This window comes from Hyla sarda, chromosome 5 (genome assembly GCF_029499605.1).
Source record: "Hyla sarda isolate aHylSar1 chromosome 5, aHylSar1.hap1, whole genome shotgun sequence".
Lineage (NCBI taxonomy): Eukaryota > Metazoa > Chordata > Amphibia > Anura > Hylidae > Hyla > Hyla sarda.
The window spans coordinates 167595177-167621314 of NC_079193.1; the positions used below are offsets into that span (position 1 = coordinate 167595177).

Below are 26138 nucleotides of genomic sequence, written 5' to 3' on the forward strand. Positions count from 1 at the left end.
CATATGCAGAAAAAATAAAAAAAAGTTATATGGGTCAGAAGATGACAATTTTAAACGTATACATTTTCCTGCATGTAGTTATGATTTTTTTCCAGAAGTACGACAAAATCAAACCTATATAGGTAGGGTATCATTTTAATCGTATGGACCTACAGAATAAAGATAAGGTGTCATTTTTTACCGAAAAATGTACTACGTAGAAACGGAAGCCCCCAAAAGTTAAGAAATGTCATTTTCTTTTTCAATTTTGTCTCACAATAATTTTTTTTCTGTTTTGCCGTAGATTTTGGGGTAAAATGACTGACGTCATTACAAAGTAGAATTGGTGGCGCGAAAAATAAGCCATCATATGGATAAGGAGGAAAAAACTAAAGTGCAAAAATGCTGTACTGTAGAAGAATAAACAGCGCCCTTTCATCTATGCACTCCGGTGATGCGGGCAGACAGCACTTACAGCAAGCACTAGCTCTCTTTCTGCTAGCACTTGCTCCCTATAGCCCAATGCGCGGTGTAATGCTGTAGCGGAAGGATCTGGCCGCCCGCATTGCATCACAGCAGATGAGACCGGGCTGCCAGATCATTCCGCTACAGCATTATGCCGCGCATTGGGCTATAGGGAGCAAGTACTAGCAGAAAGAGAGCAAGTGCTTGCTGTAAGTGCTGTCTGCCCGCATCACCGGAGTGCATAGATGAACGGGCGCAGTTTATTCTTCTACAGTACAGTACAGTAATAAGGGCTCTCAGTGATGGGACCTGTGGACCAATCACACAGCGTCCCCAGCACTGACATACACGGGATAGGCGTGGTGGCTGCGGGCATAGCCATGCCAATCGGACTGGTGCAGATTATTGTTAAAAGCATTTTTTACCATCATTAAAGCTGCTAGAAAGCAGCAAAAGGTATGATTTAACTGTTATTAACTTTGTCAAGCTGAGGCTGGTTTATGGGGGTTAAAACTCATGACAGTGGCGCTTTAAGTACCAGGGTCCAAGGGCATACCTGTACGCCCTTGGTCCTGGACAGGTTAATAGGTAAACTTTGCTAGTAACCGGTTGGACCCCCCCTTTTGCCTTCATTTTTTGTGGCATACTTTTTACAAGGTGCTGGGAACATTACTCAGAGATTTTGGTCCATATGGACATGATGGTATCTCGTAGTTGTTGCAGATGTGTCGGCTGAACATCCATGATGATAATTTTTCGTTCCACCACATCTGAAAGGTTCTCTATGGGAGTGAGATCTGGTGACTGTGGAGGCCATTGGAGTACAGTGAACTCATTGTCATGTATGAGATTATGTGTACATTGTGATCATAAAGGGATGGACATGGTCAGCAACAATACTCAGGTAGGCCGTCACATTTAAATGATGCTCAATTGGTACTAAGGAGCCTAAAGTGTGCAGAGATAATGTCTCCCACTATTATACCACCAAAACTAGCCTGAACCATTGATACCAGGTGGGATGGATCCATGCTTTCATGTTGTTTACTCTAAATTCTGACCCTGACATCTGAAAGTCGCAGCTGGAATCGAGTCTCATCAGACGAGGCAACGTTCTTCTAGTCTGCCCATTCTCCTCTGACATCAACAAGGTATTTTCGTCCACACAACCGCTGCTCCCAGGCTAGCTTCTCTTTTTCGGACCATTCTCTGTAAATCCCAGTAGATCAGTGGTTTCTGAAATACTCATTCCACAACCTTCCACAACAAACATGCCATGTTCCAAGTCACTGAAATCCTCTTCCATCCCTATGCTAATGGCATACAGCATGTTGTCTTGACCACGTCTACATACCTAAATGCATCGAGTTGCTGCAAGATGATTGGCTGATTAGCTATTTGTACAGGTGCAATAGAACAGTGGCCAGTGAGTGTATATTTGCACTGTATAGTTTGAGATGGGAATTGCGCCATCGTCTGGAAAGTCTTGTGCCTACGTCAATGTTTCCCTGCCAGTGTGTCGCCAGCTGTTGCAAAACTACAACTCCCAGCATGGCCGGACAGCCTTCGGCTGTCCAGGCATGCTGGGAGTTGTAGTTTTGCAGCAGCTGGAGGCACACTGTATAGGTAACATTGGGGAATGTGTATAACTGAGCTCCAATTTGGCATCCTATAGGCTCTCCTATAGAATTGCTGCTTTCTAGTCACATATCTCCAGTGTGAACACAGCTCTACTCACATTACACATAACACATGCATACAGGGCCAGTCTATCGCGGTAATATCAGTATCGCGATATAATCATTCCCCCACCCAGCTGCTTTACCTCCGAATTCTCTAGTTTACAGCAAACGATTCCAATGTTGTCTTCTCTGTCACTGGTCTTTGTTTACACTTGAGTATCCATGGTAACCTTACGTCACAGAACAATTCTACTGGAGAGTATAGGGCGCTTTGGAGATGACGTCATCACTACGCGCGGCAGTTCTTTTTATTCACGTGACAGCTGCTCCTGTTGAATCTCTGTCACTTGACGCTTCCACCGCTTTCTGTCATGTGACGGGTCACAGCCGCTGCACGGCGCTCTTCTAGATTCTGTGTTCTCCCCCATTGTCCCGGTCCATCCCGTCTCCTAGATTCTCTGGTCCATGTGCAGTGCCCGGTAAGTGAGCTGGTGGTTAGTATACATGTACATAGTAGATGAGGATTTGTCCCTGGGAGCATAGAGGGCGAAAGGCAATGGTGGTTCCTATAGGGCAGGGACATTTGCAACATCTGGAGGTGTGAAGATGTTGCTCCACTGTACATGGCCATTTTTGGATTTGTTTTTTGTTTGTTTTTTTCTGGAAAATTTGAATACAGTCATGTGGCTGTAAATGTTGGCACCCCTGAATATTTTTTTTTAGAAAATAAGTATTTCTCACAGAAAAGAATTGTAGTAACACATGTTTTGCTATATACATGTTTATTCCCATTGTGTGTATTGGAACTAAACCAAAAAAGGGAGGAAAAAAAGCAAATTGGACATAATGTCACACCAAACTCCAAAAATGGTCTGCACAAAATTATTGGCACCCTTTCAAAATTGTGGAAAAATAAGATTGTTTCAAGTATGTGATGTGCCTTTAACTCCTTGGAGATGGAGGGCGTACCTATACGCCCTCACCCTACTCTCTTTCTATAACGCGGGTCCATGCCGTGGCCCTGTGTCATAGTGTGTCGGGCACTATTAACCCTTTAGACATGGTGTTCAAAGTTGAACGCCGCGTCTAAAGTGAAAGTGAAGCACTGTCGGTTAGCTCGGGGCTGTTCGAGATCGCCGTGATGAAATCACGGCATCCCGAACAGCTTACAGGACAGCCGGAGGATCCCTACTTGTCCGATCGCCGAATGACTGCTCAGTGCCTGAGATCCAGGCATGAACAGTCAAGCGGCAGAATCATTGATCAATGGTTTCCTATGAGTAACCATTGATCAATGTAAAAGATCAGTGTGTGCAGTGTTATAGCCCCCTATGGGAGCTATAACATTGCAAAAAAAAAAAGTGAATAAAGATCATTTAACCCCTTCCCTAATAAAAGTTTGAATCACCCCCCTTTTTCCAATAAAAAAACAAAACTGTGTAAATAAAAATAAACATGTGATATCGCCGGGTGCGGAAATGTCCGAATTTTAAAAATATATAATTGGTTAAACCGCATGGTCAATGGCGTACAGGCAAAAAAAATGTAACCTCTTAAGGACTCAGGGCGTACCTGTACGCCCTGAGCCCGGTCCCGGTGTTTAAAATGGGGTCACGCCAGCTGCTATTCATAGCCGGGACCCTGGGCTAACAGCTATTAACCCGCCGCATCTGAAAGTGAAAGTAAATGCTTCCCGGCAGCTAAGTAGGGCTGATCGGTACATCGCGATAAAATCGCTATGTTCCAAACAGCTGGGACGCAGGCGGAGGTCTCCTTACCTGTCTCCGCGGCATCTGATCGGGGTTTGATTGCTCCAAGCCTGAGCTACAGGCTTGAGCAATCAAGCCCCTATCTCACTGATCTGTGCAAAGCTATGGCTTTGCAGGGATCAGCATAGGAGATCAGTGTGTGCAGTGCTATAGGTCCCTATGGGAGCTATAGCACTGGAAAAAAAAGTAAAAAAAAAAAAGGTAACAAAGGTCATTTAACCCCTTCCCTAATAAAGTTTGAATCCTTTTCCCATAAAAAAAAAAAACCTGTGTAAATAAAAATAAACATATATGGTATCGCTGCGTACGGAAATGTCCGAACTATAAAAATGTATCGTTAATTAAATCGCACAGTCAATTGCGTACGAACAAAAAAATTCCAAAGTACAAAATAGTGTATTTTTGGTCACTTTTTATATCATGAAAAAATGAATAAAAAGCGATCAAAAAGTCCGATCATTGCAAAAATGGTACCGATAAAAACTTCAGAACACGGCACAAAAAATGAGTCCTCATACCGCCCCGTACGTGGAAAAATAAAGTTATAGGGGTTAGAAGATGAGAATTTTTAACATATAAATTTTCCTGCATGTAGTTTTGATTTTTTTTCCCGAAGTACGACAAAATCAAACCTATATAAGTAGGGGATCATTTTAACCATATGGACCTACAGAATAAATATCAGGTGTCATTTTTACCGAAAAATGTACTGCGTAGAAACGGAAGCCCCCAAAAGTTACAAAATTGTGTTTTTTCTTCAATTTTGTAGCACAATAAATTTTTTTTCTGTTTCGCCGTGGATTTTTGGGTAAAATGACTAATGTCACTGCAAAGTAGAATTGGTGGCGCAAAAAATAAGTCATGATATGGAATTTTATGTGCAAAATTGAAAGCGTTATGATTTTTAGAAGGTGATGAGGAAAAAATGAAAATGGAAAAAACGCTGAGTCCTTAAGGGGTTAAAGTCCAAAATAGCGTATTTTTGGTCACTATTTATATCATGAAAAAATGAATAAAAAGTGATCAAAAAGTTTGATCAATACATAAATGGTACCGCTAAAAACTTCAGATCATGGCGCAAAAATGAGCCCTAATACCGCTCCATATGTGGAAAAATAAAAAAAAGTTATAGGGGTCAGAAGATGACAATTTTAAACGTATTAATTTTCCTGCATGTAGTTATGATTTTATTTCCAGAAGTATGACAAAATCAACCCTACATAAATAGGGTATAATTTTAATCGTATGGACCTATAGAATAAAGATAAGGTGTAATTTTTACCGAAAAATGTACTGCGTAGAAACGGAAGCCCCCAAAAGTTACAAAATTGTGTTTTTTCTTAAATTTTGTCGCACGATTTTTTTTTTTCCGTTTTGCCGTGGATTTTTGGGTAAAATGACTGATGTCATTACAAAGTAGAATTGGTGGCGCAAAAAATAAGCCATCATATGGATTTTTAGGTGCAAAATTGAAAGGGTTATGATTTTTAAAATGTAAGGAGGAAAAAACGAAAGTGCAAAAACTGGAAAACCCTCCGTCCCCAAGGGGTTAAACTCACCTGGGGCAAGTAACAGGTGTGGGCAATATAAAAATCACACCTGAAAGCAGATAAAAAGGAGAGAAGTTCACTTAGTCTTTGTATTGTGTGTCTGTGTGTGCAGACTAAGCATGGACCACAGAAAGAGGAGAAGAAAACTGTCTGAGGACTTGAGAACCAAAATTGTGGAAAAATATCAACAATCTCAAGGTTACAAGTCCATCTCCAGAGATCTAGATTTGCCTTTGTCCACAATGTGCAACATCAAGAAGTTTGCAACCCATGGTACTGTAGCTAATCTTCCTTGGTGTGGACAGAAGAGAAAAAATGATGAAAGGTATCAATGCAGGATAGTCCGGATGGTGGATAAGCAGCCCCAAACAAGTTCCAAAGATATTCAAGCTGTCCTGCAGACTCAGGGAGCATCAGTGTCAGCGCAAACTATCTGTCGACATTTAAATGAAATTAAACGCTATGGCAGGAGACCCAAGAGGACCCCACTGCTGACACAGAGACCTAAAAAAGCAAGACTACATTTTGTCAAAATCCTTCTGGGAAAATATCTTGTGGACAGATGAGACCAAGATAGAGCTTTTTGGTAAAGCACATCATTCTACTGTTTACCAAAAAGGGAATGAGGCCTACAAAGAAATGAACACAGTACCTACAGTGAAATATGGTGGAGGTTCAATTATGTTTTGGGTTGTTTTGCTGCCTCTGGCACTGGGTGCCTTGAATGTGTGCAAGGCATCATCAAATCTGAGGATTACCAATGGATATCAGGTCGCACTGTACAGCCTAGTGTCAGAAAGCTGGGTTTGCGTCCGAGATCTTGGGTCTTCCAGCAGGACAATGACCCCAAACTTACGTCAAAAAGTCCCCAGAAATGGACGGCAACAAAGCGCTGGAGAGTTCTGAAGTGACCAGCAATGGGTCCAAATCTAAATCCCATTGAACACCTGTGGAGAGATCTTAAAATTGCTGTTAGGAAAAGGCGCCCTTCCAATAAGAGAGACCTGGAGCAGTTTGCAAAGGAAGAGTGGTCCAACGTTCCGACTGAGGGGTATAAGAAGCTTATTGATGGTTATAGGAAAGGACTGATTTCAGTTATATTTTCCAAAGGGTGTGCAACCAAATATTAAGTTAAAGGTGCCAATAATTTTGTCGAGCCCATTTTTGGAGTTTGGTGTGACATTATGTCCAATTTGCTTTTTTTCCTCCTTTTTTGGTTTAGTTCAAATACACAAAGGGAATAAACATGTGTATAGCAAAACATGTGTTACTGCAATCCTTTTCTGTGAGAAATACTTCATTTTCTTGAAAGATTTCAGGGGTGCCAACATTGGCCATGACTTTATATATGGAATATGTTCTTTTATAATGATAAATAATATGTTTAGAATTTGATATTAAACTATAATATTTAGATCTTTATGAAAGACGTCTGAGAATGTTCTCCAGTCTCACGAGAAGACAAGAAATACAATTCTAATAATGAGAATGCAATATTTAACCCCTACAGGACCAAGTTGTTTTTGTTTTTTTCATTTTTTCTCTTTCGATTTTTCCTTCTCACCTTCTAAAATTCATAACGCTTTCAATTTTCCACCTACAGACCCATATAAGGGCTTGTTTTTTCAGCCACCAATTGTACTTTGTAATTGCATCAATAATTTCACCACAAAATTAAGGTGAAACAAAAAAAGAAAAAATCTTTGTGGAGCAAAATTGGGGAAAAAAATTGAATTTTGTAACTTTTGGGGGCTTTCGTTTCTACACAGTGCACTTTTCGGTAAAGATGACACCTTATCTTTGTTTTGTTTCTTTTTAAAAATATTTATTAGGGAAGGGGTTAAATCACATTTATTAACTATTTTTTAGTCCATGCAATCCTTGCATACACTGGAAATACTATGCCATAGCATAGCATTGATCAGTGTTATCTGTGCTCGACTGCTCCAGCCTGGTATGCATGACTGGATCATTGAGGGACAGATCGGATGGCGAGGAAGAAGGTAAGCGCCCTCCTGAGTGCGCTTCATTAAATGTGAGTGGGGTTGTCCTTTAGGGGTTAAAGGGTACTCTGGTGGAAAATAAATTTGTTTTTCAAATCAACTGGTGCCAGAAAGTTAAACAGATTTGTAAATTACTTATATTAAAAAAATCTTAATTCTTCCCGTACTTATCAGCTGCTGTATGCTCCAGAGGAAGTTGAGTTGTTCTTTTCTCTCTGACCACAGTGCTCGCTGCTGACACCTCTGTTCGAGTCAGGAAATGTCCAGAGTAGGAGCAAATCCCCATAGCAAACCTCTCCTGCTTCGGCAATTCCTGACATGGACAGGTGTCAGCAGAGAGCACTGTGGTCAGACTGGAAAGAACTACACAACTTCCTCTGTAGCATACAGAAACTGATAAGTACTGGAAGGATTAAGATTTTTTAATAGAAGTAATTTACAAATCTGTTTAACTTTGTGGAACCAGTTGATTTAAAAAAATAAATAAATGTTTTCCACCGGAGTACCTCTTTAAAGAAGAACCATATGCATTTCTGTCTCTAGGGGCAATGCAGGAAAAAAGGTTTAGTTTGGTTGTGGCTGGGCTTTATTTTATTGCTATTACAGTAGTTCATTGTTTCTGTACTCTCAGATCGGCCTCATCAGAGCCAGCCGGAGCCAAAGACGCGACAGCGCCGCTTCGCCAATCACTGGCCAGAGCAGCGTCCCGCATTGGCCAATGATTTGTGAGTGGCACTGTCAGTTTCTCTGGCTACACTGCAGCTCAAGGGATTGCTGTGTCACTGGCCATGGATGGGACGCCCCGATAATGAAGCTACAAGGGAGCGGAGGAAGAGGTGTTAAAGTGTTATTTATTTTTGTAGTCAGGCTGGAGACAGTAACAAATTAAATAATTCCACTTGATAACCCTTTTACCGGTAATTGCCATTTATCTTTCTGATTCCTATTAATGTTCTCCCATCACAGATAATGTTTGTCTATTTTCTAAGTCTGGCTGACTACCAAATAGTAAGAAATGGTGAGACCAACATTGAAACGATTTTCAATGTATAAAACCACTCCACTCTAATGTTTTTTACGTTTTTTTTCTATGGCTTAAAAATTTCCAGAAATGTTACATCTCTAGTCTTTACAGTTAGTTTCTTATTCATCCAGTTTTCCAGTGGTCTCTACATAAAGAGCATTTATTCAAAGGGGTTATGCAGTACAATTATTATAATTTAATTTCATACTGTCCCCAGCCTGGCTTCAAAAATATAAAAAGCTTTATCTCCACTAATCCGGCATCTAGTAATGCATGGTATGATAATCCAGCATATAGTAATATATACAGTCTGAAAATCCGGCATTTAGTAATACAAAGTCTGATAATCCGGCATCCAGTAATATATAGTCTGATAATCCGGCATCTAGTAATATATACAGTCTGATAATCCGGCATCTAGTAATATATACAGTCTGATAATCCGGCATCTAGTAATATATACAGTCTGATAATCCGGCATCTAGTAATATATACAGTCTGATAATCCGGCATCTAGTAATATATACAGTCTGATAATCCGGAATCCAGTAATATATACAGTCTGATAATCCGGCATCCAGTAATATATACAGTCTGATAATCCGGCATCCAGTAATATATACAGTCTGATAATCCGGCATCTAGTAATATATACAGTCTGATAATCCGGCATCTAGTAATATATACAGTCTGATAATCCGGCATCCAGTAATATATACAGTCTGATAATCCGGCATCCAGTAATATATACAGTCTGATAATCCGGCATCTAGTAATATACACAGTCTGATAATCTGGCATCTAGTAATATATACAGTCTGATAATCCGGCATCTAGTAATATATACAGTCTGATAATCCGGCATCTAGTAATATATACAGTCTGATAATCTGGATACTTCCGCTGCTCCCTCGTCAGGGAAACTGACAATGCTGCTGCCAATCACTCCGAGCATCATAAGGTGGCCAAACACATGGTAAAACAGGATCTTTTGAAGGATCATTTCACAGACACAGCTTTATGCATTTTATTCTTTTCAGAAACATTGTTCTTGAACAAAAAATCTCGCCTGTCGACATAAAATTTCAAACATGGCAAACAGCCAGTCATCGTTTGGATAAAATGATCATTTTGTTGTACCCGATGGACAATCGTTTTAGTTGAAATAGTTCACTTTCATCAAATTTCCACTGTATGGGCCCTTACAATCTATTTTTTGCATGTTTGTTTAAAGCTAGCCTTAGTGAATGTCAGGTTGTTTAAAAACAGTACTAATAATCACCTTGTACCATTCTTCCTATTGCAGACCCCTTTGACCTCGTCCTCAACATGGGAATTCAGGGATTTATGACCTTTGTGTGTTCTCATAGCAATTTCTTCCATGAATTAAAGCTGAAAAACACAAAATTAATAATAGATGGTAACAATCTGTACCACAAGTTATACTTTGATTCTGGCTTGGACCTTGTTCACGGTGGGGACTATGACAGATTCACAGACGTTCTTTATAAATTTTTTGAAAGTTTGTCTGTGTGCAACATACAAGCCTATGTTGTGTTTGATGGCGGCTGTGACATATCCGATAAGAAGTTGGAGACCCAAAAGCAGCGCGTCAGGGAAAAGATTGCCATGGCACATAGCCTTTCAGTTGGCAGAGGTGGCAGTGTGCTTCCCCTGCTGAGCAGAGAGGTGTGCATCCAGGTCTTAAGAAAACTCCAAGTGCCCTTTGTCCAGTGCTTCTCAGAAGCTGATCGAGAAATAGTTGTCCTAGCCAACCGATGGAACTGCCCTATCCTTTCCTTCGACAGTGACTTTTGCATCTTTGATTTAAAGGCTGGATATTGTCCCTTGACTTCCTTCCAATGGAAAAACATTGCTTCTATGAAGGAAACCCAGGAGTGCTACCTTCCAGCACGATGTTTTTCTGCTCAGAAATTGTGCCATATCTACAATAACATGAATGTGGATTTGTTGCCTCTCTTTGCTGTGCTTATGGGAAATGACTATATCAGCTTGCCAGCTTTAGAAACGTTCTTTAGTAAGGTCCATTTACCAGGGGGCAATAACCATAGTGGTCGAAGACATAAACAGATACATGGCCTACTGAACTGGCTATCTGGATTTGCTGATGTGGAAGAAGCCATGAAAAACGTGCTGAACTATCTTAGGTTAAAGGATCGGGACTCGGTCAGACAGCTCCTGTGTTCTGCCATGGAAGAATACAGCCTTTATGAGACTGTAAACCTTGAGCAGTATTTTGTCAGAGGTGTATATCTTTCTCCAACTGCAGTGAAGCTCCACCTGCCTGAGTGGGTGCAGTTTGCTTTAGCACGAGGTGAACTGTCTCCATTGCTTAGTGATGCTTTGGTGTTGAGAAGAGTATTTCTCCATGTTCAGGTAGAGGACATTAAAAAGCCATCTGCTCATTCAGTGACAAAGCCTGTTCGCAAATTGATCTATGCCATACTCCTGAATGCCAAACATGAGGCTCAAAAAACTAAGAAACTTTGTGTTGGTGAATTTGACAGACTGGAGACTAACTTAAGAAGATCCACAGTTGGGATAAGTTGTGCCTTTGAGGACCTCTATGAAGACCTCTCACTTTCTACTCTTCCGCAGGTAATGCATTATTGGTTCAGATCAAGACTATCATTGGTAGCAGTGTATGTGTGAATTCATCATTTTGGGGGGGGAACTAAAGTCTGTACCCCTTATACGTTACACAAAAAGAGTATTCTACTATGATCGTGTCACATAGTAACATAGGACTGTGCTGCAGGAGGGAAATCTTTGCAATGCACACCCAAGAGGCAGGGTAGACTACTGTGAGGTGTGATCAGGACTGCAGTAACCTCATCGATAAGCAAATTAGTTCAAACAGTGAAACCTCTTTGCGAAGACCACCTACTATTGCATTGAAAAGAAAATGGCGGCTATGCAGAATGTATGTTTGCCTGTAAATTCATCACATGAAATTTGGTCTGGACAAAGAGGTTGTCTTTTGGAGAGGTTTCACTGTACCTTATGAGCTGTTGCAAAACTATGGGGGAGATTTATCAAAACCTGTGCAAAGGAAAAGTTACCCAGTTGCCTATAGCAACCAATCAGATTGCTTCTTTTATTTTGAAGAGGCCTTGTTAAAAATGAAAGAAGCTAGCTGATTGGTTGCTATGGGCAACTGGGCAATGTTTCCTCTGGTCAGGTTTTGATAAATCTCACCCCTATAACTTTAAAGGATAACTCCGGGATGTACAACTTAAGGATATGGGATAAGTGTTAGGCCCCCCGTGATCTCCCGAACGGAGCCCCGGCTCCCTGCATGAAACAAGCGTTTTCGACCACAGCACGAGCTACGGCCGGTATGCCCATCCATGCAGTTCTATGGCAGGGCCGGAGATTGCTGAAAGCAGCACTTCAGCTCTCCCATAGAACTGCTTGGAGGGGGCGTGTTGGCCGCAGCTTCTGGTGGTGGTTGAAAATGCCCGTTTCTTGCAGAGAGCTGTGGCTCCGTTTGGGAGATCGCGGGGGGGGGGGATGTCCCAACGGTGGGACCTTCCGCGATCTAACACTTATCCTTATGATAGGGGATAAGTTGTACATCCCGGAGGTATCCTTTAAGCATGCCCTGACAGCTTTTGGCTGTCTGGACATGATGGGAGTTGCAATGGTGTTATCCTTTTATGATATAAATATTTGCTCACATAGGGAAATTAGACAGTGAGCACACTACAGACAGGGATGGATTTGAGTGATGAAAATCTTTGTACAGTGCAGCAGAATATGGTAGCACTATGTTAGTAATGTGGATAAATAACAATTTACAGTCAACTGAGGCCGTGTCCACAGTATGGAATCCCACTGGCTGAATGTCTGCCGAATACTTCAGCATTAGGGCCGAGTTGACATTGCCATCTCCATAGACAGTAATGCAGTTCCAGCTGAATTTTGCTCAAAGATTAATAAACATGATTAAATAATCACCATTCTATAAAAAGGTGAGTGATCTGCTCCCTTTTTTATCTGTACATGCACGGATCTCACATTTACTGAAATTCTGTCTGATGTTAAAGAGGACCAGAGGTCGGTATGACCAAAAATGCATATCAAGTTATGGTGGTTCCACGGTATTTAAATATATTTTCCCCCCTAAGGAACTAATCATATATGACCCCCAGGCACTGCTATATTTCTCTAACAAAATATCTGACAGTTTTCCTTTAAGTTGCGAGCTGGAAGCAGTCACCTCCCCCTGCAAGCGCTAAAAGACAGGCTTTTAGCGCTTGCAGGGGGAGGTGACAGCTTGCCACGGCTCACATCTCATTCATTTAAATCGCCGGCTGCCCGCAAGTCATTCATTTAAAGCGCCGCGACTGGAAAGTCATTCATATAAAGCTCTGGCGGCCGCAAACTTATTCATTTAAAGCACCGCCGCAACTCACCTGTGGCTGATAATTCATTCATTCGAGGGGGGAGGGGCCCAACCGGTATTGTGGTATGGGAAAAATTCATATCGTGCAGGGAAAAAATTTCGGTATTCGGTATGAACCGGTATACCGCCCAGCCCTACATCACAGACAGGATCTCAGTAAATGGTGACACCAGTATATAGGTAAGATGGGACCAGATCATTCACGCTAGGTGGTGGTCACAGCTCCTCTCATCCCCTGCACATTGAGCCTGTCACAGGTCACAGACCATGTCTAGAAAACTTCCCTAGATGTCAATAGAGACAGCTTCAGTCTGTTGTCATCTACAGTATGTCCATGGGGTTTGCTGTAAAGCATCTCTCTCTAAATGCTGTTAATAACAGCTCAGGCAAGATGGCAGCCCCCGTAATAATATGCAGAAAACAGAATAAAAAATATTACAATCAGAAAATGGATTAAAAAGAAAAGAGATTAGAAAAAAAGAACATGGTACAGTATCTGTCTCTAATCGGTAAAAACCAAATATAGGTGATACATTCCCTTTTAAGAAGAGTCTGAAATCTAGTATATTGGTACTTGCTTAAAGCGCAACGGTCATGAGGTTTGGGGCACATAACCTAACCACAGTGTGTGTATGGTGTGTAAAATATGCCTACAGCCTTGCTTTTATCCCTCTTATTATGGCTTTTATTAGCTCAAAAACAAATTTTATATGCAGCCACTGACAGTCGGATAGATCCTGTACACCAGCACTGGGACCGCTGTGGGATTGACACACAGGTCCCAGTGCATGTGCGCCATATCTTTCACATGTAAGCGCTGACCGACATTAGTTTACAGAGCGAGTGCTCTGTCTGACACCTCCTTGCGCCTGGGCAATACTGGAGGCTGAGAGTGAGCGCTCTCTTCCTCTAATGAATGCAGAAGGGCCCAGTGCGTCTCCCACACAGGGAGACGTAAGAGGAGAAGGCGCACAGAGGTGTCAGACAGTTGGAGTGCTCGCTCTCTGTATAAAAAAAAAAGGTTGGTGCTTACATATGAAAGATAAGGGGGCGCATGCGCTGGGACCTATGTCAGTCACACAGCGGTCCGAGTGTTGGTGTACGGGGCATAGCGAACCCCTGGCCACGCCTATCCGACTGTCAGTGACTGCATATAAAAGTGATTTTTGAGCTAATAAAAGCCATAATAAGAGGGATAAAAGCAAGGCTGCAGACATATTTTACACGCCATACACACACGGTGGTTAGGTTATATGCCCCAAACCTCATGACAATTGCGCTTTAAGAATTACCACTATGAATGTAGTCATAACAGCTAAGCAACTATAACATCTGTTTCTTTGTATAAACTGAATACAAGCCTATGACTATCTTTTAGCTTCCATTGGAAACCCGGTTGAAGCTACTGCTATGGAGCCTTGATGTGAAAATGAGTGACCTGGAGTTTGTACAGTCTTCCTACAAACTTATACTGGCTATAGTTTGTTACTGGATCAGACACGCAGATCCCAAAGTAAAACTGCATCACGTAAAAGCCCTCATCATGGGAATTGTTTGTGGAGAAGCATCCGACATTCATAGTAAAGCAGGTAAACCTTCCTGTACAACATGTTTCTTGTGATTATGACCTTTTATTTCAAGTTCCAAGTGCATCTATCTAGAGCAAGACTAAGGATATATCAACACGGCAGAATTTCCGCTTGTGGTATTCTCCCTCAAATTAAAGCCCATAGACTTCTATGGGATTCTTCCGCACTCCCATTCACACTTCTGAATTTCCGCTTGCAGAAATTCAGACGTGGAAATGGGAGTGCGGAAGAATCCCATAGAAGTCTATGGGCTTTAAAGGAGTTCTGTAGTGAAATATAACTTATCCCCTATCCAAAGGACAGGGGATACGTTATAGATTGCGGGGGGGGACCTCCCGCAATCTCCTGAATGGGGCTGCTGAAGTCTGCTAGAAGGGGGCGTGCCAACCCCCGCACGTAGCAGCAGCCGACACGCCCCTCCATGCATCTCATAGCCTCCAGCAGGGGTCTGAATGGCCGCTTCTAGCAGACTGCTGGGCCCTGTTCAGGAGATCGCGGGGTCGGGGTCAGCGGTCAGACCCCCCCCCCCCCCCCCCCCCGCAATCTATAACTTAGCCTCTATCCTCTGCATAGGGGCTGTTATTTTTCACTGTACTACTCCTTAAATTTGAGGCAGAATTCTGCAAGCGGAAATTCTGCAGTGTGAATAGACCCTCAAAGCCTTCAGTCCAGGTCTGTGAGTGTGCAGGACTGAACAAATCGAACAACTGATCAGTAGAGGTGTTCCCACCCTTATTGCTAATGAGAAACACAGAGTAGTAAATTACTTCTATTAAAAAATATTTGTCCTTCCACTACTTATTAGCAGCTGTATGGTACAGAGATTTTTTTTTTGTCTTGTCCACAGTGCTCTCTGCTGACACCTGATGCCCATATCAGGAACTGTGCAGAGCAGGGGAAAATCCTCATAGCAAACCTATGCTACTCTGAGCAGTTCCTGACACGGACAGAAGTGTCAGCAGAGAGCACTGTGGACAAGACAAAAAGAGAAATAATAATAAAAATGAATTCCTCTGTAGCATACAGCTGCTAATAAGCACTGGAAGGATTAAGATTTTTAAATAGAAGTAATTTACAAATCTGTTTAACTTTCTAGCACAAGTTCATTAAAAAAAAAGGTTTTCTACTGGAGTACCCCTTTAACAGATTTGTAAAATACTTCTATTTGAAAATCTTAATCCTTCTAATACAGTACTTATCAGCTGCAGTATGCTCCATTGGAAGCTTTTCTTTTTGAATTTCCTTTGTCTGACCACAGTGCTCTCTGCTGACACCTCTGTCCATTTTAGGAGCTGTCCATAGTAGTAGCAAATCCCAATAGCAAACCTATTCTGCTCTGTATAGTTCCTAAAATGGACAGAGGTGTAAGCAGAAAACACTGTTGTGAGACAGAAAGGAAATTTTAAAAAGGAAAAGAACTTCATGTGGAGCATACAGAAGCTGATAAGTACTGGAAGGATTAAGATTTTTAAATAGAAGTAATTTACAAATCTGTCTAACTTTCTGGCACAGGTGATAAAACAATAAAATAAATTAAAAAAAGTTTTCCAGTGGACTACCCCTTTAATGTTTCAGGGGCTGTCTAGGAGTAGGAAAACATGGACACTTTCTTCCACAAAAAGTGCCCCACATATCCATAAATTGTGTTGTATAACAGATCTTCTCCATTCACAAGGAGCTGAGCTGCAACACCAGATACAACCCATAGAGGCACTACCAACCAAATGCTGAGAGCTGGAACACCTCATTGTTAGCTCGCTCCTATTGTTGTCCTTTTGTCAGGAGCCTCCCCACACCTCTTTTTTCCATATATTTTTTTTATTTGATATTTGGTTGATTGTGTTTTTTTCACAGTGTGGGATGAGATCAGGAAACTACGAATAGAAAGTGGTCAGCACAAAAGACTGAACTTGGAAGATGCACATATACTGTGCCAATGGCAGTGCTGTGTGCAGATATTCATGCACTTCAATCAGCTGCTCTCCTCACCACTTCCAGAGCCGGATATTAGCAGGTCAGAGGACTGCACCTATTGTATTGGAAGCCTGATTTGTGATGGTATTGAGTTTAGGAACATTTGATGAAGACATCCAGATTTCCCCCATCGTTACATAGTTCATTAGATAATATCAAATACATCAATTATGATCAACCTATAACCCTACATCCAGAGAAAGACCAAAACCTTCCTTTATGAGGCAGATGCTAATTGCCCCATATCTGGGGAACATTCCTTCCTGACTCCAATATGGCAATCAATCCCTGGATTGACAATCTATTCCCATGAAGTATCCAGAACTTAAATGCAATATTAAACTTTTCAAGTAAAACATCCAGGCCCCCCTATTGAACTTAAAACTTTTTAAGGATGCGGGGCATACATGTATGCCCTGTGCCCGCTCCCAAACTATGAAGCGCACTCAGGAGCTGAACGCTTGTCATAGTGGGATGGTCCCAGCCGCAGCCAGGACCCGTGGCTAATGCCAGACGTCACCGATCAGGGTGATGTCCAGAATTAGCTCTTTAGACGCAGCGATCAAAGTGGATTGTGGCGTCTAAAAGTGCAAAAGTCATTTGGTGGTTAGCTCAGGGGAGCTGATTGGGCGGAGGATCCCTACTAGGCTGCACTAATGGAGCGTCTATTCCATTGATCAATGCTGTGCTATGGCATATCATTGTTCAGTATATGCAGTCGAAAGATATCATGTAATAGTCTTCTATGGGGACAAAAAAAAGTGTTTAAAAAAAAAAATAATAATAATTAAGTGAATAAATGTAACTAAACCCCCTACCTAGTTTGAATCCCTTTTTTTGTTTAACAAAATAAAAAAATCTATGAATTAAAATAAACAAATGTGGTATTGCCACTTGTGTAAATTTTCTAATTATTAACCCCTTAAGGACCAGACCAAGCCAATTTTCTTTTTTGCACTTTTGTTTTTTCCTCCTCCTCTTCTGAAAATCATAACTGTCAGTTATTCACCTACAAACCCATATGAGGGCTTGTTTTTTGCATCACCAATTGTACTTTGTAATGACAATCATTTCATAACAAAATCTACGGTGAAACAAAAAAACTTTTGGGGACCTCAGCTTCCATGCAGTGCATTTTTTGGTAAAAAAAAAAAAAAACCTTATTTTTATTTTGTAGGTCCATACGGTTACAGGGATACCCAATAATGTAGGTTTTATTTTACTAGGTTTAAATATTTTTTTTTTTAACTACATGCAACAAAATTAGTATGTTTAACCCCTTAAAAGGGGTACTCCACCCCTGGCATCTTATCCAAAGGATAGGGGATAAGATGTTGGATCACCGCGGTCCCGCTGCTGGGGACCCCGGGGATCGCCGCTGCGGCACCCCGCTATCATTACTGCGCAGAGCGAGTTTGCTCTGTGCGTAATGACGGGCGATACAGGGGCCGGAGCAGCGTGACACCGTCCCCTTAATGCAAGTCTATGGCAGGGGGCGTGATGACCACCACGCCCCCTCCCATAGACTTGTATTGACGGGGGCAGGCCGCGACGTCACGAGGGGCGGAGCCGTGACGTAACTATGCTCCGGCCCCTGTATTGCCCCTCATTACGTGCAGAGCGATCTCGCTCTGCGCAGTAATGATAGCGGGGTTCTGCAGCAGCGATCCCCGGGGTCCCCAGCAGCGGGACCCCGGCGATCTGACATCTTATCCCCTATCCTTTGGATAGGGGCGGAGTACCCCTTTAAGGACCAAGCATTTTTCCATTTTTGCACTTTCCTTTTTTCCTCCTTACATTTTAAAAATCATAACCATTTCAATTTTGCACCTAAAAATCCATATGATGGCTAATTTTTTGCACCACCAATTCTACTTTACAGTGACATCAGTCATTTTACCCAAAAATCTGTGGGAAAATGGAAAAAAAATCATTTGTGCGACAAATTGGAAGAAAAAACGCCATTTTGTAACTTTGAGGCTTTCATTTCTCCGCAGTACATTTTTCGGTAAAAATGACACCTTATCTTTATTCTGTAGGTCCATACGGTTAAAATGATACCCTACTTATATAGGTTTGATTTTGTATTCTTAAAAAAATAACTAAATGCAGGAAAAGTTATACGTTTAAAATTGTCATCTTCTGACCCCTACAACTTATTTTTTTCCACGTATGGGGGCTCACTTTTTGTGCCGTGATCTGAAGTTTTTATTGGTATCATTTTTGTTTTGATCAGACTTATTTTTTTTTTATAGTGTAAAAAGTAACAAACACTATTTGGACTTTGGAATTTTTTTGCAAGTACATTGACCATGCGGTTTAACTAACAATATATTTTTATAGTTCAGACATTTACACATGCGGCGATACCACATGTTTATGTACAGTTTTTTTTTTATGGGAAAAGGGGGGTAATTCAAACTTTTAGGGAAGGGGTTAAATCAAATTTTTTTTTTTTTTTTTTTTTGCAATGTTATAGCCCCCATAGGGGACTATAACATGCAGTACATTGATTCAATACACTGAACAATGCCTTTGCATTGCATTGATTAGTGTTATCGGTGGTTGATTGCTCAAGCCTGGATTTCAGGCTTGGAGCAATCAATTGCCGATTGGATGCGCAGGAAGGCGGTTAGGCACCCTCCTGCTGTGTCCTAGCTGATCAGGACATCGTGATTTTCCGTGATGGTCCCGATCAGCCTGGCGTTTTGCGGCAAGGGGTTAAAATGGTCATCCTCTAAACCCCATAACTTTATTTTTTTGTGCCATGGTCTGTAGTTTTTATCGGTATAATTTTTGTTTTGATGGGATTTTTTTTTATCACTTTTTATAAAAAATTTTTAATGGTATATGAAGTAACCAAATATTTGCAATTTTGGACTTTGTTTTTTTGTGTACGCCATCGACCATGCGGTTTAACTAACCTTATATTTTAATAGTTCAGACATTTACGCATGCGGCAGTACGTCATGATTGTTTATTTTGTAATCATTTTTTTTTTTTAAATAGGAAAGGGGGGGGTGGGCGCAATTCAAACTTATTAGGGAGGGGGTTAATTAACAAAAAAAAAAAGTTAAAAGGGGTATTCCAGGAAACATTTTTTTTATATCAACTGGCTCCAGAAAGTTAAACAGATTATTACTTCTATTAAAAAATCTTAGTCCTTTCAATAATTATCAGCTGCTGAAGTTGAGTTGTTTCTGTCTGGCAACAGTGCTCTCTGCTGACATCTCTGCTTGTCTCGGGAACTGCACAGAGTAGAAGAGGTTTGCTATGGGGATTTGCTTCTAAACTGGGCGGTTTCCGAGACATGTGTCATCAGAGAGCACTTAGACAGAAAAAAACAACTCAACTTCATCAGCTCATGTACTAAAAGGATTAAGATTTTTTTAATAGAAGTAATTTACAAATCTGTAACTTTCTGGAGCCAGTTGATATATAAAAAAAAAAGTTTTTTTCTTGGATAACCCCTTTAAGTCTCCATAGGGGGCTATACCATGCTATCTTGTAATTGCATACACTGTTCAATGCTGAGCTTTGCCTCAGTATTATCGGTGGTCTGTTGTTCTGGCCTGCCATAGCTAGCGGGAGCTTCAGAGCACTGATCGGACTGCGAGGAGGCAGGTAAGGGCACTCCTGCTGTCCTCTCAGCCGATTGGGACATCGCTGTTTCATTAATGCGATGATCCTGATCAGCTCTGCTGAGCTAGATGCACCCCTTTGATCAGTGTCTAAAGGGGTTAATGCCAGGCATCGGCCTGATCGGCGATGCCTGCCATTAACCGTGGGTCCTAGCTGCTGATAGCACCTGGGACCCACCAGGTATGAAGCGTGCCCAGCTCATGAGCATGCTTCAAACCCTGGTAACAGAACCAGGGAGGACAGGTATGCCCTTGGTCCTTGGCACCAGGACTCAAGGACATACCAGTACGCCCATAGTCCTTACAGTGTTAATCTATACTGTTAATTAAATTGCACAGTCAATGGTGTAAATGAAAATAAACTATAGCTATTAGAAAGAGGCGGAAAAACCCAAGTGGAGAAATGAAAAAATCCTTGCACCTTAAAGGGGTACTCCGTTGCTAGTCATCTTATCCCCTATCCAAAGGATACGGGATAAGATGTCTGATCGTGGGGGGGTCCCAGCGGCCAGTCTCCGTGAAGACACTTCCCCCTCCCATAGACATGAATGGAGGGGGTATGGCATGATGTCACGGCCTCCCGAACTAAGTGTTCTACATGGAGATCGCAGAGGGTCCCAGTGGCCGGCCGGCCGGCCCCCCTGCGATCTTATCCCCTATCCTTTATGGTTAAACCTTTTTTCCTCCAGACGTAGAAGATACCCCTTGTCATGGTTACCAGCCTAGGTATTAAAAAAAAAAAAAATCACTAGAAAGATCTCTGTACTGTCCATTCATTGAAACATATGTATAAACGACTTCTGTAGACTCTACACTGCACTTATGAGACAAAGCAATATTATCTGCAGCCACCAGCTTTATGTACGGTATTTTAAAAAATGCATCTTTATATTCTGAACCTATATGCCAATTTTTTTTCCATGTTTTGAACCTAAAAAACTGCAATTTTTCCTACAACTTGCTGATAAATTCAGCAGTTTTATTCCTGCTTTTTTTTTTTTTTTTTTTTTACATCTTTTCGATATGTCTTGCGGCATCAAATTTGATTATGTAATTTCCATACCAGTTAGTTTCTATAAAGTTAAGAAAAAACCCTGATATAATTTGAGGCATTAACTGGACAGAAAAAGGGACCATGCACTTTAGTCAGTGGGAGTTCATCAATATTCAATTAGGAAAAAAAACAAAAAACTGCCTTGAACCAACTATCAAAGCACCCCATGGGATGCGCATACCTCAGGTTTAGCAAAATAACCTAATTTATAGGTAATATACTCAAATTCTGCTCTAAATTGTCTGATGTTTCTTCTCTACAGAATGTACAGTGGTTCTTTTGTGCATCACATGATAAAGAAGCTGAAGGAGTCATCCTCTTCAGAAGACTTGTTTCAATCCTGTCCGCCATTGGAGAAACTGTATAGAGACTGCATTCATACTGTGATGTCTGCCATCCCCCTGGACTGCTTCCAGAGTAGGACAGAGGTGCCAACCACCAAGCCTAAGAAAAAAAGAAAAGTAGGCAAAAAAGGGTTAAACCTCAAGGAAGGCAGCATGCTGGAAAATCAGCCCCAGTGTGATTTTAGCAGCAGATTTGCCTGCTTGTCAATGGAAGACTGACCGGCACTTTACTTGTGACATATCTTCATACCAGCAACCCCACAATATGGACAGAGTGTAAGGGGGAATTTATAGTGCTTGTGTGTACTTCCCCCATATTTATCAATGCGGTGCCCGTTCTTCATTAAGAGCGTAGATCTAAGGAAGTTTCGAAGTGTGGTCTGGTCTAGAGTTTGCACAAAATGTTCTGCTGTTGTGGTCATTTTAGCGACTTTTTGAAGAGTTTCATATGATAAAAAGCAAAAACATTTGACTTCATATAGAGCACATTTGGTAAAAGGACTAGTCACCAAATTTTTGCACAAATTGTGACAAAAATCCACAAAAACCATATGTAAATACAATGATAAACAATGATATCTAGTTCTTGGACTAACTCATAAGGGTGGAAATAACTTTTTGTACAAATTGCAATGGCATCTGCTTAAACATATAGGCCGAGTGTGGTAGCAAATAGGTAAGGACTGTGGCCACCTTGATATTGTTTGTGCCATGATTTTTTTATAATAGTCTTTTCCTTATCATACGTCTGATTTCTTCTTTGACTCTGAAATTTTATATAGCAGTTTTCTTTGTGCATATTTGCACCGCTACCTCATGCCTTTGCCTAAGACAGTGTTCTCCAAAATCTGTTTGTCTCCAGCTGTTGCAAAACTACAACTCCCAGCATGCCCGGACAGCCATTGGCCTAAAGTAAATTTACTTTCTGGTAGATCACACGGTAAGTGTGGCTGTGCCAATGCCTCATGTGTTGTGTAGCACAAACATAAAATTTGACACTTTGGAATAAATCTAAAAAATTTGAATTTTTTAAAAACACCTATGCTTTATAAATGGAGGGGGATCTGGGGGAACTTGTCCCAAAAAATATTTCAGTTAAAAGGAAAACGGACACCAGTTCACCCGCATTATAACCCGATACATCGGGTCTCGGACTGCTATACCCACCTGCAGTCCAGAGCCCTGATCCCCAGAAGGTCCCCCTCTTCCAGTGCCGACTTGCCCTTGATGCGGGCCCGCCGGCTAGATTTAAATATTCATAAGTGCCGGTCACGTGACCGGCACTTATGAATATTTAAACTAACCAGCGGGCCCACCTCAAAACACAAGTCAGCACTGGAAGAGGGGGACCTTCGGGGGGGGGGGGGGGGGGGATCAGGGGCCCGGACTGCAGGTAGGTATAGCAGTCAGAAATCCCACATCAGTCTCCTGTTCACTCGCACTATAACCCGGAGCATCGGTCTCCTGTTCACCCACACTATAACCAGGTGTATCGGTCTCCTGTTCACCCGCACTATAACCCGGTGCATCGGTCTCCTGTTCACCCGCACTATAACCCGGTGCATCGGTCTCCTGTTCACCCGCACTATAACCCGGAGCATCGGTCTCCTGTTCACCCGCACTATAACCCGGTGCATCGGTCTCCTGTTCACCCGCACTATAACCCGATTCATCGGTCTCCTGTTTACCCGCACTATAACCCGGTGTATCGGTCTCCTGTTCACCCGCACTATAACCAGGTGTATCGGTCTCCTGTTTTACCCGCACTATAACCAGGTGTATCGGTCTCCTGTTTTACCCGCACTATAACCAGGTGTATCGGTCTCCTGTTTTACCCGCACTATAACCAGGTGTATCGGTCTCCTGTTTTACCCGCACTATAACCTGGTGTATCGGGCTCCGATACACCTGGTTATAGTGCGGGTGAACAGGAGACCGATACACCTGGTTATAGTGCGGGTGAACAGGTCTCCTGTTTACCCGCACTATAACCAGGTGTATCGGTCTCCAGTTCACCCGCACTATAACCCGGTGCATCGGTCTCCTGTTCACCCGCACTATAACCCGGAGCATCGGTCTCCTGTTCACCCGCACTATAACCAGGTGTATCGGTCTCCAGTTCACCCGCACTATAACCCGGTGCATCGGTCTCCTGTTCACCCGCACTATAACCCGGAGCATCGGTCTCCTGTTCACCCGCACTATAACCCGGTGTATCGGACTCCTGTTCACCCGCACTATAACCAGGTGTATCGGTCTCCTGTTTACCCGCACTATAACCCGGTGTATCGGTCTCCTGTTTACCCGCACTATAACCCGGTGTATCGGTCTCCTGTTTACCCGCACTATAACCCGGTGTATCGGTCTCCTGTTTACCCGCACTATAACCCGGTGTATCGGACTCCTGTTCACCCGCACTATAACCCGGAGCATCGGTCTCCTGTTCACCCGCACTATAACCCGGTGTATCGGACTCCTGTTCACCCGCACTATAACCCGGTGCATCAGTCTCCTGTTCACCCGCACTATAACCCGGTGTATCGGACTCCTGTTCACCCGCACTATAACCCGGAGCATCGGTCTCCTGTTCACCCGCACTATAACCCGGTGTATCGGACTCCTGTTCACCCGCACTATAACCCGGAGCATCGGTCTCCTGTTCACCCGCACTATAACCCGGTGTATCGGACTCCTGTTCACCCGCACTATAACCCGGAGCATCGGTCTCCTGTTCACCCGCACTATAACCCGGAGCATCGGTCTCCTGTTCACCCGCACTATAACCCGGTTGTCCCAGCGTTCGGATCCCCCGCGATCAGACACTTATCCCCTATCCTATGGATAGGGTATAAGTTTATTTCACTGCAGATTTCCTTTAAACACACCGGGTAAAGCTCTCAATTTTTTTAGCATGTAATAAATATAGTGCACATGTGTATAGTAAATATACATTTTTGTACGTGCAGTTAGAAGCCTTTTAAAAAAAACAAAACTACATGCTTTTGATAAGAAAGTTCAAAATTTATGGACACCAGCCAATATGATTAAACAAATAGCATTAAACAGTAACCAAGATATATAGTACAAGTAGAGCTGTGCAAATATCAGAAAAAAAAATAATGACTAAACCCAACACAGTCTCTTAAAACAATATTACATTATAGCAATTAAACCTGAACAGTATCATTACAGTAGTCTTGGAACATTTCAAAAGAAGCATTCCTGTTGCATGGATACCCAGCAGCAATAATGGTGACTTGTGGGTAACCAACTAAAGGAACAGTAAGAACTTAAAATCAGAGTGAAGCAGCTTGTACTACAGTGGTTAGCTGTGCACATCTCTAATTCTGGAGGGCAACATCAAACATTTCAAATCCGGTCCATAGCATGATACAGAAAATAAATATGATCATAACAAGCATGGCACGTGCTGTGCGTTTCACTTCAACAGTATTCTGAACATTAGAAAAAACAGTTTTGTAATAAAAACCCACCATGAAGCGGAATAGAATTATATAATTATGTACATATTTATATAAAAAAGAATATTCAACTACATAAGTAAGCAATTTAACTTTACAAAACCCTCAAACCTACATTTCGGTGAAGAGAGAGAAGGCAGAAACCAAAACACAGAATGATTTTTTTTTTTTTTTTGTCTTTTTGTAAGTCACTTTTGGAAAACATGTCAATACTTAAATGGTTCCAAAACATAAGTTACACTTGTTAGAAGCACCCTGCATCCTGGCACTGCTATTCCATCTTGTAAATCCTTAGAATTGAAGCCATACTCCTTCATATGCAGTTCTAAACAATGCAATATGCATCATACATCAAGAAACAAAGAAGATGGTGATCCTTTCCTCTTTTGATTCCCCTCTTGGCCACGTTCCACTTTCTTAATGATTTCAGACACAACCCATACAGAGGATGTAAGTCCTATCAAGAACAAGATGTCTAAAACGAAAATAAAAGAGAATGGTAAGAATTATGTAGATTATGTAAATCTACTACTCACTTGGACAAGAGATGGTAAACTGGTTATTTTCCTGAATATGCATGTACCAAGAAAAACCAAGATCCTTTCCCTCTCATGAACCTATTTATTTGTCTAAATATCATTCATTAGCTACCGTATTTTTCGCCCTATAGGGCGCACCGGCATATAAGACGCACCCAATTGTAAAGGTGCAAAATCTAGGAAAAAAAAGATTCTGAACCCAACAGTGATCTTCAACCTACAGACCTCCAGATGTTACAAAACTACAACTCCCAGCATGCCCGGACAGCCGTTGGCTGTCCAGGCATGCTGGGAGTTGTAGTTTTGCAACATCTGGAGGTCCGCAGGTTGAAGAGCACTGGTATAGGAGGTAATACTCACATGTCCCCGCCGCTCCGGACCAGTCACCGCTGCCCTGGATGTCGCTCCATCGCTGTCGCCGCGTCCCCCAACGCTCCGGACGTCTTCTTCCCCAGGATCCACGCTCTCAGTCATCACGTCACTACGCACGCCGCTCCTATTGGATGACGGGACGGCATGAGCGGCGACGTGATGATGTCGAAGGAGAGCGCCGGCCATGCAGGGGATCCCGGTACAGAGCAGACTCCGGGAGGCAGGTAAGGTCCCTCCCGGTG

General features: G+C 42.1%; 3 protein-coding genes across 14 annotated transcripts in view; 1 reads left to right on the forward strand and 2 right to left on the reverse strand.

The window, feature by feature from the left end:
- Window positions 1–2386, reverse strand: part of NEK11 (NIMA related kinase 11) — a 331532-nt gene extending 329146 nt beyond the window's left edge. The window contains exon 1 of one of the 3 annotated variants that reach the window (XM_056520669.1): window positions 2270–2385. The gene's annotated coding sequence lies outside the window, so the exon portion shown is untranslated. Of the gene's footprint in view, window positions 1–1505; window positions 1888–2269 lie in introns of those variants that run through there. The other 2 variants (XM_056520670.1, XM_056520672.1) reach the window with 2 other exon arrangements.
- ASTE1 (asteroid homolog 1) overlaps window positions 1–22522 on the forward strand; it is a 45423-nt gene extending 22901 nt beyond the window's left edge. For 6 of the 7 annotated variants that reach the window (XM_056520666.1, XM_056520664.1, XM_056520665.1 and 3 more), the window contains exons 4-7: window positions 9779–11091; window positions 14280–14490; window positions 16345–16504; window positions 21422–22522. In XM_056520666.1, the coding sequence (XP_056376641.1) occupies window positions 9802–11091; window positions 14280–14490; window positions 16345–16504; window positions 21422–21722 (1962 nt within the window). In that variant the 5' untranslated portion in view covers window positions 9779–9801 and the 3' untranslated portion in view covers window positions 21723–22522. Of the gene's footprint in view, window positions 1–2449; window positions 2606–9778; window positions 11092–14279; window positions 14491–16344; window positions 16505–21421 lie in introns of those variants that run through there. The other variant, XM_056520662.1, reaches the window with a different exon arrangement.
- Window positions 22523–24494: 1972 nt separating this feature from the next.
- The window catches only part of ATP2C1 (ATPase secretory pathway Ca2+ transporting 1), a 165532-nt gene continuing 163888 nt past the window's right edge, over window positions 24495–26138 (reverse strand). For all 4 annotated transcript variants that reach the window (XM_056520659.1, XM_056520660.1, XM_056520658.1 and 1 more), the window contains one exon: window positions 24495–25460. In XM_056520659.1, coding sequence (XP_056376634.1) covers window positions 25330–25460 — 131 coding nt within the window. In that variant the 3' untranslated portion in view covers window positions 24495–25329. The remainder of the gene's footprint in view (window positions 25461–26138) is intronic.